Consider the following 17,592-nt stretch of genomic DNA (forward strand, 5'->3'; position numbering starts at 1 on the left):
AGATGAGTACACAAACTGAGCTGACATGGCTATATATATATTTTTTTTAAGATCAACCTTACCATTGGATTCATTCCTATCCTAAACATGGTTTCTTTTTCCATTGTCTTTATTATTTTTTTTTTTTACATAATTTTGTGGCCACGGCTTGGGAGAAAACAAATAATTTACTGCCCCCCCCCTTTCACCAAAACTCTCGAGTGTCGTTGTCATGGCAGCGGCACAACATCATCCAGGATGTATTTAATATGAAAGAAGAGGTCTGCTACAGGCACATCACATCCCAATTACCCATTAGACACCACGATCTCTCTCACAAACACGTAAAACATCAGTATTTAGCTATTATTACTGTCGCTGGTTAGAACGAGTTTAATAATGATTTAACGGGACAGCACCTCATTCAGCTATAATGAATTAAAAGTACCGACATATTATAGGTGGTTTGAAGACGGACGCACGAGTAAATTACGTCTTATAGTTTGATTTAATTAGGTTTTAATTTAGATGTAAATTGAGAAATCTCTGTTTTCTGTCTGTTTACAAGTGACCGCAAGTCGCTTTACGCAGTCGACGTATTTCCGGGTTTGTAGTAAAGGGTGTAACACTGGCCAATCAGGAGTCCGGTGCGCGTCACGTGGGTCACTTCGGTCGAAGCTCCAGTGATCTGATCACCACCGCGACCACAGTGTTTATTACCGAGGCCGGAGCTGCAGCATCTGCGCCGGGTGGAATATCCCCTTAATTACTGCTTGGAAATTAATTGTTCGTCTCTTAAAACCTGTTGAAAAATGTTTAATAGCAATTTGCGCAGGGTTTTTGATGAAGACCCGTTCTTTTCGTAAGTAACCAACAACGTAAATAATTAAAACTTTGCAATGAATTGCATTTGTTAGTTGTTTTATGACTTTGTGATTTGTAACATTAGTAAGTAGTTTCCTTTTAGTACTTTAGATACTTAAACCACAGTTATGAGAATGGAGTCCTCGGTGTTTCATAATAGTTTACGTTCTTGGAAACAGAATATGTTGTCACTATTAATAATGTTTTAGATGTGGAGGGGTAACTTTCTATTTTTAATCATCAGTTTGCGCAGTTAGCTCTTAATCTTCATGTAAATCTGAAGATGTATCTGAATAAATTAGTCCATTTAGAACTTGTCATTGTGCAGTGCTCTAGATTATTTAAAGACTAGAGATTAATGGGGAACCTCTTGACCTGTTACGGACAGGACAACCCGAGAAAGCATCAATAATATTAAAAACAATGCCAACTAATCTTAATCTCATAATGATTGTACAATATACACTAAATCAGTCAGTGCTGCAGAGATCAAACTTTTGTGAAGATTGTGACATCTTTTCCTCCCACTTTACAAAAGTAATCCACTGAACATTGAGTGACATCCCCTGCGACCACAATCTGCAGAAACAGATCTGGAATTGGAAGTGTATCAACTTGCAGATGATACCTCCTCACAAACAGAGCACAGTTGTCAGAGGAAACCCTGGAACATGCAGCAGAAAGTAAAGAGAGAAAGTCCCTAAAATCACAGATATGATGGACCAAAGACAACCTTATGTTGACTTAATATCTAAAACCTGTCCACAAATTGCCAAATTTTCAAACTCGGCCTCCAAATCGTTAACATTGGCCACCATATTTGCTCGTTCTCCAGGGATCCATTCCAGGCGCACAGGGATCACATGCGTCAGATGATGCGTAGCTTCTCTGAGCCTTTCGGTGGGCCCACGATGCCCAGCATAACTGATGGGAGACAACGAGATCGGGACACGGGAGATCACCCTCATTCCTCCCGGGCGCTGCAGGAAAACCATAGGGTGAGAAAATGTGTTTGAAGTAAAAAAAAACTTCTTTGAAGAAACTGGGTTCAAGTATTTGAGTCTTTTAATTAGTTCTTTTAGTTTTATCCAGGGTCCTCCTCTTTTACTGTCTAGTTTTAACTCGACCTGAGCGTTGACATTTCTATTCTATTAGGAGCAACTGTAACGAACTGGTTTCCCCTTGGAGGTCAGTAAAGTATTTCTAATTCTGATAGCCCCAGTGATCCTCTCTGCGCTTGGGCCTGTAACCATAGATTAGTGTTTGGATGAAGTGCTTAGTTTACTAAGTAAAGTGGAAGTTGGCCACTGGCGGGGTAACTGGAGCAGCAGCCACTGAGGTATGGAGGCCATGTGAGTCTGGTTTAGTGGAAGGGCAACCCTCTTGGCCTCTCTGGACCGTTATATCTGGCTCCCAGTAACCCTATTTATAGTACATTGTTCCAATGACACACTGCTTTCTTGCAAATACACAAATGGACCTTTTCTTAAACCGTGTGACCCCAAAGAATCTTTTCTGTTTTGAGGCCAACTTCTCCTGAGAAGAGAAGCATACTTTAATTCCATTCAGTTTGTCACAATCCCCAAAATATCGCCACCAAACTCAAAGCTGTTGGCCCAGCATGCTTTTTCATTGCGGCATCCATGAAGCAAACTGCTGATTCAGACACAGAATCTTAACTTTGGTACTGATCTATAAACTTGAATGGCAATTTCTGTAAAATTATTTCTTGGATCGTTCTTTCTAAAGTCCCAAACCCGTGCAGAACCTGAACCGAGAGCTATCGTGAGAGGTCTATCTTATCGTGCATCCTTCTAAGTCACATTGAGTCACCTGCTGTCTCATGAAAGCCTGCGTGTTTATCTCTGATAATGACTCTCAGCAGCAGCTTAACTCAGGCAGCCCGATTTCTCCATCAGGTCACCGGATATCTGAAAGCGAAGGCATCGACCAAATCAAAGCCGTGCTGCAAAACGTCCATCCAAACACATGTAATCAAATAATGGTCTGTTGCTGAATTAAAGTGAATAAAATGATCTGACAGACTTCCACATATGTGAAAATTTAAGGTGCCAGATCTCCAGTGCTTGGAAAGCTGAACTTCTGGCACCGCCTGACTGGATTTGTAAAAGCATGTCTACAGATGTCACGGACACTCTGTTTTGTCATTCGTGCTCTTTCGCTTCATCTGTTTGGCAGGCCGTCCTGGCAGTGCTGCTGCATTAGCCACTAGATGACAGACCGCTCAGTCTCGCGCCGCTCTCCGATATCACAGGCACATGTGCTCACGGGAATATGCTCGACCTACACACACAGACAATACTGTACTGAAACTAGAGCAACCACGCTCGGACGCTTTAGTCGATTTGCGGTGTGTAAATAGCAAACCTCCTCAGGCATGTTGTCGTTAAAATTAAATGGCGGCTATATTTGGTTCTCTGCCATCCCGAGGAAAGAAAAAAGTCAAATCAGCATGGGGTTAACGTTGTTTCACGGGCGTGTTTGTAAGAGGTTCGTCAAGTTTTAAAAAGGGAGCAGCTAATTTTAAACAAGTGCAGCGGTCGGTCACTGCGACACACATGACATAATCTATACACTCAGAAAATGAACAGGACACTGCAAAAAAGGCGCGTGCTTCGCCGAAGCAGCCTAACTCCTGCAGTAGCAGCCTGCCTCAGAGGGCACCCATGCAGCTCCGGGATCAGATTGATCGAGAGCCACAGAAAAGATCAATCCACAGTTGTTCAGGCAGCCTAAAATAATGTGCCAAAGACCATTGAGTCGACATTTCTTATTTCGCTCCTCTAATCTCTCCTCTGCTCAACCTTAGTCTAAATATATGGTTGGCAGATATGTAAGTGCCATTTATTAGTGCATACATGCCAGTCTGTGATAAACTTGGCTCTGAGGCTTCGTTGATGCTGATCAGTAGCGTTTTGCATCAGCTTGACCTTTAGAAAAGAGCTGAACGAGCAGCCTTGGACTCTCTGAGCCCCGTCGATCCCTGTCCTGACTGGTACGTCCAGCCCTTTGCCGGTTTTCTAGAACCAAGCTCTGTTTCAGCGTTAAAGCCACGATAAGCTCCAGCAATGCGACCCAATTACGCATGGAACACAAGTCATTCAACACCCTGCTGATTACCCACAAACCCCTGTGCATCACATACACATAGCGACGGCTGCCAAGATTCTTCTGCGGAAGGGGCTCGGGTATAAACACCTGCACATTTGGGCCGCAGGCTGCTCCCGCCTCGCCAGCCTGGCACTGTTTTTGGGTCTGAACTCTCGCAGGGTTCATGGCCCTTGAGGGACTGCACTCAGGGCCACGCAGAGGGTTTTGGAGCTCTCAAAGGCTTAGGCACCAGTGTAAGACAACCTAACAGCTTACTAGTAGCAACCTGGGTAAACATCCCAGAGCTCATGTGACATGCTACACTTCCACAGCACTTTAATGCTGAACTGATATCATTTGAATCCTCAGGATATGAGCCGGTCATTGTTTCCCTTTGGAAGTTCTGACAGCACGGTCAGTACAGTTGTCTGCTGCGTGTTGAAACACGCTAAAATACCCATTTTTGTGTTTAATGTCACAGTGATTAACTGCATGAACCAATCCGTACGTTAATTTGTGTTGTAGCAGCCCTCATATTGACATTCTCTTTAGTGTTTCATAAACTCGGCACTAAATTGAAGCCATTCTGCCTGGGTCTGCAGGATAAATCCCAAAATAAAGTTGAAAATATCATTAATGATTGTTGGAATAGCCATTTTAATGCAGTTATGAATGTCACTGGGTCACATTTTGTGCATGCGAGTGTGACCGTGCCCCAGGTGGCTCACATGCAAGACATATTTAGCTCAGTGTAGTCTGTGCATGCACGCTTGTACGCATGACAGGGTTGTTGACGAGCTGATAATGCCTTTCCGACGTGCGGCATGTGAGCCCAGTCATGGTTGTTCTTTCCTCTCGCCGTTTTCTAGGACGCAGTGAGGAATCCTTTCAGCCTATTCGACAACATGATGGTCAACGTGAGAAACAGGATGGGGGAGATGAACAGGAACTTTGTGAGTCCGATGTTTCGTTGGCTCAGACTGCGGCGAGGCGGGCCGTCTTAAATCCGCCTGTTTTGTGCGTTTCAGGAGAACGTGTCCCTGGATTCAAACACGCACTCCTTCAGCTCTTCGTCGATCATGACCTATTCAAAGGTCGGTAATGAGCCTCCCAAAGTTTTTCAGGCGAGCTCATCAACGCGCTGTGCTCCCGGAGGGGTACGTACTTCACACATATGCGCCAACCACAACATTGTCTTTATGTTTTTTTCTTTGATCTTTGTTTTTCCTCCTCCTCCAGACCCTCCCGTCTATTTAAACATTTGTCATTGTCAACAGATCAAGGAGACTCGGCGAGCAGTTAAAGACTCTGAGAGCGGCGTGGAAAAGATGGCCATTGGTCATCACATTCACGAGAGAGGACACGTGGTGGAGAAGAAATATAACAAGAAAACCGGAGACAAGGAGCTCAACCAGAACTTTCAGAACATGGATGAATGTACGATGAAAAGAAACACATCTGGAACAGCCCACTATGCCTTAAGTGTGAATTATATGTTGCCTAACATCCTCCTCACCCTCCATCCTCAGCTGAAGGACAGTCATTTGAGGATGAGTGGCAGCAGAAGGTGTCCAAGTTTCATCCATCCGACCCCGTGTCTCAGCTGGAGGGACCGCGCCCTCGCAAAGTGCGCCACGCCGCCATCACCGGCGGCGAGCAGCCCCACAGGTCAGTATCATGAACTGTATGATACCATATGGAATGAGGTGGCTGTTTTGAACTATTTCCCTATGTTATTGTTGCTATAGGAACGACTCAGATGACAAAGCTGAGGGCAAAAGCGACATGAGAGTCTCAGAGATGCAATGAAACACCTGATGGGGATTAAAGTCTTCAAAACTCTCCATACGGCTTCAACACAATGGACATTTATTCTGCTCTTTCACTGGTCAGATTACTCCTGCTATCCCTCTATTGATATATTAAATAAAATAGTTAACATAAAAGCGGGACAATGTTTTTGTAATTATACCCAATCATCTCTATGTATTTTACCTGCTGTAATCTTTGTAAAAAAAAAAAAAAAAGGATTCTTTTTATATAGTCCCTTGGGTTTATTCTTCTGTTTATTTCAGTAAGCTGCAAACAACGTTGTGGTATCTGGGTTATTGAAAGAGCTTTCTTGTATATTTTTATAGCTTTGAAATTAAGTCCTGATGTCTGATAATAAATTTTATGAAGTTATCTGGCATCTGTGTCTCTGCTGTATGCCTGTGGAAGGCTGCCCATTACGCCGGGGGTTATTTTTGGATGCAAGCACATGTCAATAGTTCAGACTGATCTGAGAAGTGACACAGCTGCAGGCCCAAACACACCCTCACGTATCAGACCTTCCCCAAGCTTCTGCATAAAGCAAGGTGTCAAAGTGTCTGACCAATATAGGCCCAGTCCACTGGTGTGGACTCTGACGTGAGTGAAGGAAGACGTCGCCATCTTCATCAGGTCTAACATGTTCAGCGCCACTGAAAATATCACCAGCTGTAAGCAGCCTTTTTGTACCGACCCCTCTGGAAAGTCTCAGTTTGTTCTCCCAACAGCAGATTCGGCTGGCTACAAATTTATTTCCCTTTACTTCTAAACCTTTAACACGAACTTCACAAGTGCTACACAATTCAGCTCCGGATCTTTGCTAATCAAATGTGCTAATGCCTGATGTTGTCTTGTGAAAGCAAAAATCTTCCTAAAGGAGCGATGAAGCAACTGTGTCTAATCACAGTTGAGGTCTTACAGTTAAACAGGAAATCATTAGCAGAGAAATTATTTTATTTGCAATACAAAGAAAGGTACAAAAGACTTGTAAGAATTCATTTGGGAGTCAGAGTTCTGCTACCTCCCACACCCTCCTCAACAAGGCTCTCGCCAGGACTATTTACAGAACATTGAAAATAAACAAATTCTTCCAGAGAATATTCAAATATACAACTAAACATCTAAAGGATGCCTTGGGTGCTGATTGAGTTCTGAATACATCCTGCGTTATGTAGCGCTGGAACGCCGAGGTGGACCTCTAAATGATTCCCTGAGGTGGCACTTTTCCTGCTATCTTCTTGGAACATTCCAACAAGGCATTGTGGATGTCTTTGGCGCAGGTAATCTGGGACTTGATCATGCCGAGGTACTGTCCGTAAGACATGGACTCCGTCTGGACCGTGTCCGGCTTGGTGGCTGTCGGGACGAGGTTGGGAGAGTGTTTGGCGCTGTCAATGCTCTGAGAGAGGCACTCATATGCCAGCCGCTGCAGAAGGGGAAAGGGTGAGTCTGGATTGGATGGTATCAACATAAACAAGCGTGCATGTATTACAGATAAACAGGTAAATGTTTTAAAATTTAATGTGCTTTTAGATTTTCTCGAGCCTGAATGTTTAAAATTTTAAGTACTGAGGAGAAGCCTGATGCAGAATACTAAGTGTTTTGTGGTTAAACATGAAAAAGATATGTATTATGTTATTAAGTCTTACCAAACACAGCTCCACTTGATCGCAAATGGCATAAAACTCCTCCAGGCTTTTGTCAAATCGTTGCAGAGAAACGTCGCTGCTTTTCCTAAATCATAACAATCCAAATAATTTACTGAAACAAGTAAACACACACAAGCGTTTCCCTGATACTGCACCAATCCACCAACTTACGTGCCGTTGTCAATCGAGGTGTTCTGGGCCAAATTCAAGGATGCGATCCTCATTACATTCTACAAAGGCAAAATTGTGACAGGGGTTCCTGTGTCATCCAAAGCAACTTTAGCCGTGGGCACACTTACCTGCAGACTTTCCTTCAACTGAGGGATGAGCATCTTGAATCTGTGAACTGGGTCGAAATCTTGCTGTTGACTCAGCTGTTGTAACGTAGAAGATTGTTGTAGTCCAGGTTGAGCCATCGGACCACCGGGCTGAGGCTGTTGCTGTTGGGAAGCCATTTTGACCGAACGCTACAATAGACCGGAAGAAGATGAGATAAACATCCGGGTCGTTATTGTTTTCAAAATAAGTAAATTTTTGTCCCTAGACCAGAACGGAATTGTTCACTGATAATTTTTTGTATTTTTCTACACTTTAGTAACAACATATACATTTAAGGTGTTTTTAAATAACTAAATACAGCATTTTCTTTCACTGAATGCTCGTTCGGTCGCGGTGGCACTTCTAAATATATCTAAATATACAGTAAATATACAGTATATACATATACAGAAACTAGGTGAACGACCCGACCAACGACCCTGCTAACGACTCTCAGGTGACCACCCGGATCATTAGCATGCAAATGGTCCACAGGGGCTATATATTTTCAAGCTCTCTCCCCAGCGACTTCAGAACTGAAGAAGCCTTCTGGATAGAAGGCGAAACGTCTTCAAGAGAAGAAACCCAGTCCAGTTGACAGAGAAAACTACCTTGGATACAATGACCTGGATGACTGAGAATTTACACAGACAGTATATACATACACACACACACACACGCACGCACACACATACATACATACAAAATCCAAATAAAATCGGTAAAGAATGCAAAGATGTGCCTCGCTAACTTCATGGTTTGAAAATGCTGTGCGTTCTTTCATTCTTTGCATTTTTAAAGGGGTATTTTATTCGTACATTTCGATGAAAAGTCAATACAATAAGCGACACTTATATGTCGGTGGGTTCTTAAAGGCAGCAACAGCGACAGGCCAGACGCAGAAGTGGGAGGGGCCCTGTATCCTCTGTGTTCAAGCAGAAACCCCGTAGTGCGGCACAACAGCGCCATTAGGTAACTGCAACTGTATCCAAAATGGCAGGAGCTGATGGAGACGATTCTCTCTATCCTATCGCCGTTCTTATTGATGAACTGCGAAATGAGGATGTTCAGGTAACATTAATGTTTGTTACTATAGGTGCCATTATTTGTTTTTTTTACGAAAAAGTTCATTGTGACGCATTACATTTGTCGACATTTAATAGCTAGCTAGCGAAAATGCTAGCTAGCGTTCTCCGCCAGGGCCTAACAAAAATGTGTCTGTCGGGCGCACCCTGCTTTGCTAACGTAGCTGTTTATGTGCCAAGGTTTACCATTGTAATCGTTGATCCCCGTTGGGGAATGATGTGACTTTTTTGCTAGCTGTTATATTTGTATCTAGAATATTGACAAAGACACACCAATGAGGTCAATGTTGTAGCCGGTACCGCTAACATCGGCATTGACTAGCATAATGCTAGGCTAGGTAAATGACTTAACGATCATTAGCCATCACAACAGTAAGATTGTCAAGGCCGCAACGTATAGTAATTGCTTAAGGTCAATTTAAGTCTTAAATGCACCTATTCTGGGGGCTATGCAACACACCTGCAAATTGTGTAATAAATACTAATATGCTCGCTTGTCAATTAATGATTCGAGTTAAACATTTTCCTGATGCATTTTGTCAGAATTATATAATTTTCTCACAGTTGTGAAGGCCTGTTTTAATGCATGTGTGTACTTTTGTGTCCAGCTGAGGCTGAACAGCATCAAAAAGCTGTCCACAATCGCTTTGGCGCTCGGTGTGGAGAGGACGCGCACCGAGCTCCTTCCCTTCCTCACAGGTACGAAAGTCCATGGTCGTAACTTGAAATCAGCTGATGTTTTCAGCAGGTTTCCTTCATGCTGCGAGATGACGCCTTTCTCGTTTAAAAGCAGACTGTGTGCTCATCAGCCTTCCCTCTTCCCTCAGACACCATCTATGATGAAGACGAGGTTCTCCTGGCGTTGGCGGAACAACTTGGAAATTTCACCATGTTGGTGGGAGGCCCAGAATACATTCACTGTCTCTTGGTAAGGCCATGTAAAATAAGATTTATCTGTGCTATATATGACGTGGATATTCAAAGTCCTAACTGAGGGGTTAAACTGAGTTTATGTGAATTTCTCTTAAGCATGAAGACACCCTTCTACTGCGGCTCTGAGTCTCTATGAATTTAATATGTAGGCCTTTAGATTTGTCCTTTTAAACTGTTTAACATGCATTTCTAGGATAAAACACATCAATAATGTGTGTTATATATGAGAATTCAGCCCATTTCCTATTGTGTTTCACAGCCACCATTGGAGAGCCTTGCAACGGTGGAAGAGACGGTCGTCAGAGATAAAGCTGTGGAGTCCCTGCGTAAGATCTCCCAAGAACACTCTCCTGTTGACCTGGAGGTCCATTTTGAGCCCTTGGTGAAGCGGCTGGCTAGTGGTGACTGGTTCACTTCCCGCACATCTGCTTGTGGCCTATTTAGTGTGTGTTACCCCCGTGTCTCCAGCACTGTCAAGGCTGAGATCCGCCAGTAAGTGAAGCCAGCGTCTACATTAGTTTACTGCAATGTAATCTGAAGTTTGGCTGACTATTTTAAGTGGATTTATTGTCTGCAGTCTGGATAATAACATTTCTTTTTTTCAGACATTTTCGCACGTTGTGCTCGGATGATACTCCCATGGTCCGCCGTGCAGCAGCATCTAAACTGGGGGAGTTTGCAAAAGTTCTGGAGCTGGATTATGTAAAAAGTGACATAATTTCCCTCTTCACTGCTCTGGCCTCTGATGAGCAGGTAAGAGCTGTCCTGCTTTCTCTTCGCTCCTTTGGTTCTGAAGCCCCGACTGAGCTGATGGGTTTACCTGCATTATTAGGACTCGGTGCGGCTGCTTGCGGTGGAGGCCTGTGTCAGCATCGCCACTCTGCTGCCTCAAGAGGACCTGGAGACCCTGGTGATGCCAACGCTGCGCCAGGCAGCAGAAGATAAATCCTGGAGAGTTCGGTACATGGTGGCTGACAAGTTCTCCGAGGTTAGCTCAGCACACTTGATATTTAGTCATGTCTTAATGTATCATCTACAGTCAAGCCATGTCTTTAAATCCTTGAAGCCATTTGTGTCAAACAGTAGCTCAAACTCGTACTCAAATATGCTTTTATTCAACAAAATATAAGGCTGAGTAACATCAAGGCAAAACCAGGGTTTTGTTCTCCTGTGTGCTGGCCTGACCGGTCTCTCCCTTCAGGTTCCTTCACAGTATTTATAATAGGACTAAGAGCAGGCTATGAATATGCTGTTCCAGAACTTTGATGGTTCTAAGCTGATTTGGTTTAAAGCTGATGATGATTTTTAAAGATTTCTTAATATTAATTCCCAGATTACATGTGATGTGCTCACATCACAGCCTGCAGTCTTCAGTCTTCGCCTCTATTTTCAGCTCAGAGCTTCTGTTTTGTTTTGGTCACAAAACCTGAATATTTCTGCTTGGGGGGAGTCATGTTTTCTCCTTGTGTGACCAGTAACACTACCCAGTGTTTCACTACTTTTCTGATCCTGTTTTTCATTCAGAGCATTATTTTAAGGTTTTACTTTAGCTGTTAAAAACATACATTTACTAGTATTTATAGCAGTCGATATAAACTGGAGAATGCATTTTACTCACAAATGATTACAAGTTCATCCCACGCTCATTGCTCTGCCGCCTGCCTTGTCCAGCTCCAGAAAGCCGTCGGACCCGAGATCACTAAAAACGACCTGGTTCCAGCCTTCCAGAACCTCTTGAAAGACTGCGAAGCTGAGGTCCGAGCCGCCGCTGCCAACAAAGTCAAAGGTGGATCCTTTAATAACAACGCGTGTTTTCTGTCTGGGCATCAACTTTCTATTAGAACGAGTTGTTGAAGTTGAGTTTGATAACGTTTCCTTTTTTGTTAGAATTCTGTGAGAATCTCCCAGAGGACAGCCGTGAACAAATCATCATGACTCACATTCTGCCGTGCGTCAAGGTGAGTAAAAATAATCATTGTTTGGACCATAATCCATTTTTTCCTGCTCCTTCCGTTCAGATAAACTTAAACAGAAAAGGACACTTAATACAACATTGTATGATATGGTGCTGAAAGTAGTTCAACTTTCAGATCAAAAATAATGATGGACAACAACATATTGTTGTAACTGCCCAATTTCAAGGGTATCGTTGATAGCATTTACATTTTTATAAGACTTGATGAGGTAAATTTGCCAAGAAATGGCAAAAGATTTGATTGGTTTTCCCCTGAACACATCAATTATATGCACACAAGGATGTTTGCTGGTGCTCTTGTTGAACAGCAGGCGGCACTGTTGCTCACCAATTTCATTCTGCGCAGTACTCGTGTGTGTCCATTGAATATTGAACACACACAAGTACAGTGTGATTATCTCAGCAAGGGGATAAAGCAGTCAGACAAGAGAAAAGGTGACTCTTGAAACCTGCACAGGGCTTGTTCCACAGCAGGTGATTGATCTAAATGAATGTCAAATTTACTTCCTGGTTTGTCAGTCCTGTTTTATTAGATTAGAAGGACCTTGACTGAGTATTCATACTAATAATTTACTTCATTTGTTTGACTGTTGCAGTCAGTATTTAATAACTGACTTTATTTGGAGAACGGAAGCCTCAGAGCTTCGTAGTGTTATGAATATGATTCTTGTTTATGCACTTTGTCTGTTTTTGTGTCTGTTTCTCCAGGAACTGGTTTCAGACACAAACCAGCATGTGAAGTCGGCCTTGGCCTCCGTCATCATGGGCCTTTCAACCATCCTGGGCAAAGACAACACAATAGAGCACTTGCTGCCCCTCTTTCTGGCTCAGCTCAAGGACGAGGTAAAGGAAACGCTCAGTTCTGGCCTTTCACTTTTTCCTTAATGACTTTTGCAAAAAGATGGTTCACATGGTTCAGACACTTGCAAAACAAAGGCATGTTCTTTGACTTTTGTTGATCTTGTCACCATTACATCCGAGATCCAGACAGTTCCCCTTAATGGAAGCGAACAGATGTATTTGGCTGCTGCTCCACTCCAGTAGGATGGTGATTTGTGGTGTTGACAGTCAGACAGACCCAACAATTAGGCCGAATCACTGCGTCTTGTGGGAAGTGTAATGAAAAGCTTGGAGTCGTGCAGCTACATTAGTCTGTGCATGCTGCCTTTGGGTGTATGTACAGTCCTAAATGGAGGTGTTTACTATTTGCTTAGCCTACATGATATTTTTGGGTTGAAACTTGCTTGTTTTTGCAGAGGTATTTCAGATTGTTGTTGCTCTGTCTGGCAAATGTCAACCTCCCAGTCTGCCTAATGTTACAGTGGGGCTGATGCGATAGCACATTTCTTCATTTATAACACTCAGTCAGTGGTTTTTCATCTCAAGATAAGACAACGCGCGCATTCGTTTTTGCTGCAGTTCATCTCTTGCCTTGTATCCCATCTGTGGGAAGGAAACAGGACTGAGAAAATTGACTAATTAGATTAGAGTCCAGACTAACAAGGTTCGATTCTCAGGACAATTCTAAATGGAGCCTAATTGAAAATATTGGAATTCATTCAATAAGTTATTTCTTTAACTGTTGTTTAGCTTTTCTGTTGCGTTTTTTTGCTATCCGACTATGGACTGGACTAAAGAATGGAAGCCTAACCTGTGAATCTCTGTATTTCTGTGGCAGTGCCCTGAGGTGCGCCTCAACATTATTTCAAACCTAGACTGCGTGAACGAGGTGATCGGCATCCGCCAGCTCTCCCAGTCCCTGCTGCCGGCCATCGTCGAGCTGGCGGAGGATGCGAAATGGAGGGTCCGCCTTGCCATCATAGAGTACATGCCCCTGTTGGCGGGACAGTTGGTGAGTCAGGACAGCTAAAAACCCACGGCAAATATTTTAAGGGTCATCAAACCAGAAAGATTGATATTGACGGGTCATGAGGGGAGCTCTAATGGCAGTGTCTGCTTTCCCAGGGCGTGGAGTTCTTCGATGAGAAGCTTAACACCCTCTGTATGGCCTGGCTGATTGACCACGGTGAGTCACGATTGAATTGAGCTTCCTTAAAACCTGCAGCGTGTGCTTCTGTATGACCTTTTGCACCCATCCATTCGTGTAATGTTACAAATGCACAACTATTTTAATTACCTGTTTTTTCCTCTGTAATTTTTTTTCCCATGATTTATTATCAAGCTTGGGTGTCCTGCTGGTATTTCCTGTCTCCGAACGACATTCTTCACCGTGCTCTCTGTCTGACCTGTTCGTAGAGCGAGTTTGTCCATATTTTTGTGTTAATATCATAACAAAGAGTGACGTAAATAGCATAGAGGATGCCGCGTATGTGGAATCCTGTGCGCTGACACGGCAGTATCACCGCTGCAGGTAGAGGCGGTACACCAGTAAAGGATCTCAGAGCCTCGATACAGGCCACAGAAACTGTTGATTTATACTGTAGCTGCTAAAACTCACAGTTGGGTAACTCTGTGCCCACCAGGCAGGACGCGCAGGGGACGACACCTTGTTTTAGTTATTCAAACACTTTCCTTTGCATCATTCTTCACTGTTCCACAATCCCTTCACATGGAGTTTTCCTAATTAGAGAGACACATGCGTTCTCCAGGACTAAAGGCCAGCTGGGTTACATCATTGGAATGCTGCTGGTGTGAGTTTCTTTGTGAGTGTGTGTTGGGCAGTGCCACCCTTATGTAAGAGAGCCCAACTCCAGGCCTGGAATCCTCACCTCCCTGTTGAACGCCGCTGTTTACTATCTCAGGCTTTATGACTGTTTGCTCCCCGTGTTGCATTTCATGGTTCCCTGTATTATAATTTCTCTCAAAGAAGTTTGCCCCTGTCATTTTTTGCAGTGTACGCCATCCGTGAAGCTGCCACCTGCAACCTAATGAAGCTGGTGAAGAAGTTTGGACATGAGTGGGCCCAGAACACCATCGTCCCCAAGGTGCTGGGAATGGCCAACGACCCCAATTACCTCCACAGGATGACCACTCTGTTCTGCATCAATGTAAGGACGATTCTTCGTGTGGACAAAGCTAACATTTGTTCGCCTTTGGTCAGCTTGCTCATGTTTCTGTTGTGCCACAGGCCCTGTCAGAAGCTTGTGGCCAGGAAATCACCACGAAGCAGATGCTGCCAGTGGTCCTCAAGATGGCCAATGACCAGGTGGCCAACGTCCGCTTCAACGTGGCCAAGTCCCTCCAGAAGATCGGCCCCGTCCTCGAAAGCCTGTATGTCCTCTGTCCTCACGCCCGTCGCTGCCTTTTAGGTCCAGAAGCTGAATTAAAAATCTGATTTGTCTTATTCCAGCGCCCTTCAGACAGAAGTCAAACCAGTGCTGGAAAAGCTGACCACAGATACAGACATGGATGTCAAATACTTTGCCCAGGAGGCCCTCAATGGTAAGGTGCTCATCTGCTAACGTCCATCTAAAGTACAGAAATCCCTCCTGAACGTGACGCATGTTAAAGAAGTGGCGCTCTCCTTTTCCCACAGTTCTGGCTCTGTCGCCAACCCAACACGGCTAAACCTGCCACACCCTGAGACATCAACAACAAACACTTTTACAAGATATTTATTGATGTGCAGGAACGACTTGTTATCAGTTCTTTTATCCTTTTTCGTTGTTTTCTTTTACAGTTGTAGACCATGTCCGGGCAGAGCGCTGCCTTTACTTTGCTGTAAATCGGAGCTTTAACGAAGGCAGAGTGTAAAATCGCAATCTAACTGATGTAGTAGTTAGGCATTGCAGATCAGAACCCCTCTCACATTCCTCCCTTTTACATCCTCGGCCACGACCGTTGTAGAATCCTACACGTCCACGTTTGCCATGCAGTTGCACGTCGGCCGACACCCCAGCAGCAGATGCCTCGATGTTCTTTAGCTAAGCTTCTCCCCTGAATCTGCTCTCTTTTGGCACCGATGTTGCTCTTCACAGGCCGGTGCACGTCTCTGTACACGTCCTCTCCTCATTGGGCCCAATTTAAAACAAAAAAAAAAAAAAAAAAGCCGTCGTTTTACTGCATGTGATCTGACGAACTTGATGATTGCAAGTAATAACCGATCTCGTGTTGTGTTCTGAACTCAGCCAGGCCGTTTTCTCCCCTCTGAACTGTTCTGTTCTCTGCAGAATTGGTGTACTGATTAAATCATTTTGGCCCACCGTAACAGGAACCAGCTCAAGTTCACCCCCGTGAAACTGGTGTTTGGTTGTGCTGGGGCAGAACATTGTCTTGGTGATGCGTTTCCTCTCTCCTCAGCATCGTCTTAATCGTTGTGCCAATGGCTTTAAGAAGCAGTAGTGTTTGTTTCTAATGACCCGACTGAACAGATTTCGCCTCCCGATGCGCCGATCTTTGCGAGACGCTTATTCCCTGGATGTAAGATGCCGTAAATAACAGCTGTCGCGGCCGAGGGCTCAGTCAAATTTGACACTTGTGCCCCCCCCTTCTTCTTCTTTGTGTCACGCTGAATTTTGTCGCGTCAGATTTGTCCAGGAAGTGTGGAGGGTCTCTACGATTCTGAATCTGTGTTGGAGAAAAAGATGGGGCGGGCACGCGGAGCATGTGTACATAAGGCTGCGTAGTGTTTTATTATTGGGCGGGAGCTGGGGTGGTCCCGGGCGGGTTGAATAAATGTATCATCTGTGTTGATAAAAGAAACCTCTGTCCTCTACTCAGCTTTTCTCTTGATCCTAATTCAGTTTGCTCTACTAAACATTTATTGTTGGTTGTCCTGTAACAAAGGAATCTGTGCTTTTATTTTTATTTTGAATCCTCTTCACATTTGGGAAGCTGTACTACTGTAACTTGATCTGAATAAAGTAACACAATGGAGCTGGCGTGGCCTTCGTGAATCACTTGCTAACTATATTTACGTCCCGGTGGCTTGAAAATGACTGTCTGCTACAGTAAAGATTGTCTCTTGGAGAGAAACTGACTCTGGGTCTGAACCCTGAACAGATAACAAAAGAAGCCTCTTAACAGGGAGAAACCTTGAGCAGGACCAGGTTCCAATAGGGAGACCCTCCAGCTGACCTGGGTGAAGGGAATAAATGGGACAGAACGTCTACGGAACCATCGCCACGTTCTCACATGTGCTTTGAGTTCTCTAGTTCATAAAAACCTTCAATGTTGCTGTAAATCAAGTCTTAATTACATCCTTGATGTCTTTGATGTGGACACTCCCCCATCTGCACATCCCAGGCGGTGGGCCTTGTGCAAATCTTGATCCCGTAAACAACCGAAGGGAAAAATGTTTTTGATTATTGCCGTTACCGGTGTCACGCCTGGCCAATGTTAACCTGCAGGCAGCTGCTGTAGAGATGAAAGCGGAAGGTCTTTGATCCACGCGGGGTAGAAGCAACTCTGCAGCTGACACCTGACCGCCACTGAGGCGAAGAACGCTGCAAAACAAGGGCTGGGCTGCTGGACCAAAGTGCATGCTGGGAAACTTTTCCCCCTCGGCTTAACTGTGATAATGGACAAAGCTTTTTTTTTTCTTTCACCCACACAAGTGGTAGGCAGAAAAGACGGTTTTTAATTTCCCATCAGCCCCCCTCGGGCCTGCGAGCCCCCCCCCCCAATCCTCGACTCGGCCTTTTGGCACCTAAACACCGGAGCCTATTTTGCACCCATGCTGATGGAACTGCTGAACGTCAGCATGTTCTGCTGCAGCGAGACTGTCTGGAGAGCTGTTGTGAATCCGGATGGAGGAGGAGAAGATATTTAAAAACTACTGATCTACCCAGACAGGAAGAGGAGGCCAGACTCTGAACTCTTAAGGAAAGTTGGTCGAGGGCTAATCTGCACTCTTGGCTCATGAGACAGTCGTGAAATGGCAACCTGTTTAGACTCGGTTATTTGGAGG

At 44.3% G+C, this 17,592-nt stretch overlaps 3 protein-coding genes across 7 annotated transcripts; 2 read left to right on the forward strand and 1 right to left on the reverse strand.

The window, feature by feature from the left end:
- Positions 1-26: 26 nt before the first annotated feature.
- Positions 27-6,138, forward strand: mlf1 (myeloid leukemia factor 1). 4 transcript variants are annotated; one of them, XM_057049446.1, is made up of 9 exons: positions 27-841; positions 1,382-1,526; positions 1,679-1,841; positions 4,324-4,368; positions 4,824-4,907; positions 4,983-5,111; positions 5,232-5,391; positions 5,484-5,622; positions 5,703-6,138. In XM_057049446.1, exons 2-9 carry the CDS (start codon positions 1,465-1,467, stop codon positions 5,761-5,763), a joined length of 843 nt encoding a protein of 280 aa, XP_056905426.1. In that variant the 5' UTR covers positions 27-841; positions 1,382-1,464; the 3' UTR covers positions 5,764-6,138. The 4 variants fall into 4 exon arrangements, with proteins under 4 accessions (XP_056905426.1, XP_056905428.1, XP_056905427.1 ...); XM_057049448.1 differs by lacking the exon at positions 4,324-4,368; XM_057049447.1 differs by lacking the exon at positions 1,382-1,526.
- Positions 6,139-6,696: 558 nt separating this feature from the next.
- Positions 6,697-7,903, reverse strand: med29 (mediator complex subunit 29). Of its 2 annotated transcripts, none has more exons than XM_057049450.1 (4): positions 7,712-7,903; positions 7,584-7,642; positions 7,413-7,497; positions 6,697-7,189 (listed from the first exon to the last, which is right to left on the reverse strand). In XM_057049450.1, the coding sequence occupies exons 1-4, from the start codon at positions 7,865-7,867 to the stop codon at positions 6,962-6,964; spliced, it is 528 nt and encodes a 175-aa protein (XP_056905430.1). In that variant the 5' UTR covers positions 7,868-7,903; the 3' UTR covers positions 6,697-6,961. The 2 variants fall into 2 exon arrangements, with proteins under 2 accessions (XP_056905430.1, XP_056905431.1); XM_057049451.1 differs by having other exon boundaries at positions 7,006-7,189; positions 7,588-7,642; positions 7,712-7,900.
- Positions 7,904-8,642: 739 nt separating this feature from the next.
- Positions 8,643-16,559, forward strand: ppp2r1bb (protein phosphatase 2, regulatory subunit A, beta b). Its single transcript, XM_057050713.1, has 15 exons — positions 8,643-8,801; positions 9,424-9,514; positions 9,643-9,743; positions 10,008-10,240; positions 10,354-10,501; positions 10,581-10,736; positions 11,420-11,534; positions 11,636-11,706; positions 12,432-12,566; positions 13,402-13,575; positions 13,689-13,749; positions 14,577-14,731; positions 14,812-14,954; positions 15,034-15,125; positions 15,220-16,559. Exons 1-15 carry the CDS (start codon positions 8,724-8,726, stop codon positions 15,249-15,251), a joined length of 1,785 nt encoding a protein of 594 aa, XP_056906693.1. The 5' UTR covers positions 8,643-8,723; the 3' UTR covers positions 15,252-16,559.
- Positions 16,560-17,592: the final 1,033 nt, after the last annotated feature.

Source organism: Takifugu flavidus, chromosome 12, assembly GCF_003711565.1.
Source record: "Takifugu flavidus isolate HTHZ2018 chromosome 12, ASM371156v2, whole genome shotgun sequence".
Classification (NCBI taxonomy): Eukaryota; Metazoa; Chordata; class Actinopteri; order Tetraodontiformes; family Tetraodontidae; genus Takifugu; species Takifugu flavidus.

Bases quoted from the DNA above. Each gene is read 5' to 3' on its own strand.
- ppp2r1bb (XM_057050713.1), top strand. From the start codon at position 8,724: ATGGCAGGAGCTGATGGAGACGATTCTCTCTATCCTATCGCCGTTCTT. The intron at 10,241-10,353 runs GTAAGTGAAGCC...TCTTTTTTTCAG, and splicing joins GTCAAGGCTGAGATCCGCCA to ACATTTTCGCACGTTGTGCT. The intron at 11,535-11,635 runs GTGGATCCTTTA...CTTTTTTGTTAG, and splicing joins CGCTGCCAACAAAGTCAAAG to AATTCTGTGAGAATCTCCCA.
- med29 (XM_057049450.1), bottom strand. From the start codon at position 7,867: ATGGCTTCCCAACAGCAACAGCCTCAGCCCGGTGGTCCGATGGCTCAA. The intron at 7,498-7,583 runs GTAAGTTGGTGG...GTTATGATTTAG, and splicing joins ACCTCGATTGACAACGGCAC to GAAAAGCAGCGACGTTTCTC. The intron at 7,190-7,412 runs GTAAGACTTAAT...CCCCTTCTGCAG, and splicing joins ATCAAGTGGAGCTGTGTTTG to CGGCTGGCATATGAGTGCCT.
- mlf1 (XM_057049446.1), top strand. From the start codon at position 1,465: ATGATACCTCCTCACAAACAGAGCACAGTTGTCAGAGGAAACCCTGGA. The intron at 1,842-4,323 runs GTGAGAAAATGT...TTGAATCCTCAG, and splicing joins CGCTGCAGGAAAACCATAGG to GATATGAGCCGGTCATTGTT. The intron at 4,908-4,982 runs GTGAGTCCGATG...TGTGCGTTTCAG, and splicing joins GGGAGATGAACAGGAACTTT to GAGAACGTGTCCCTGGATTC.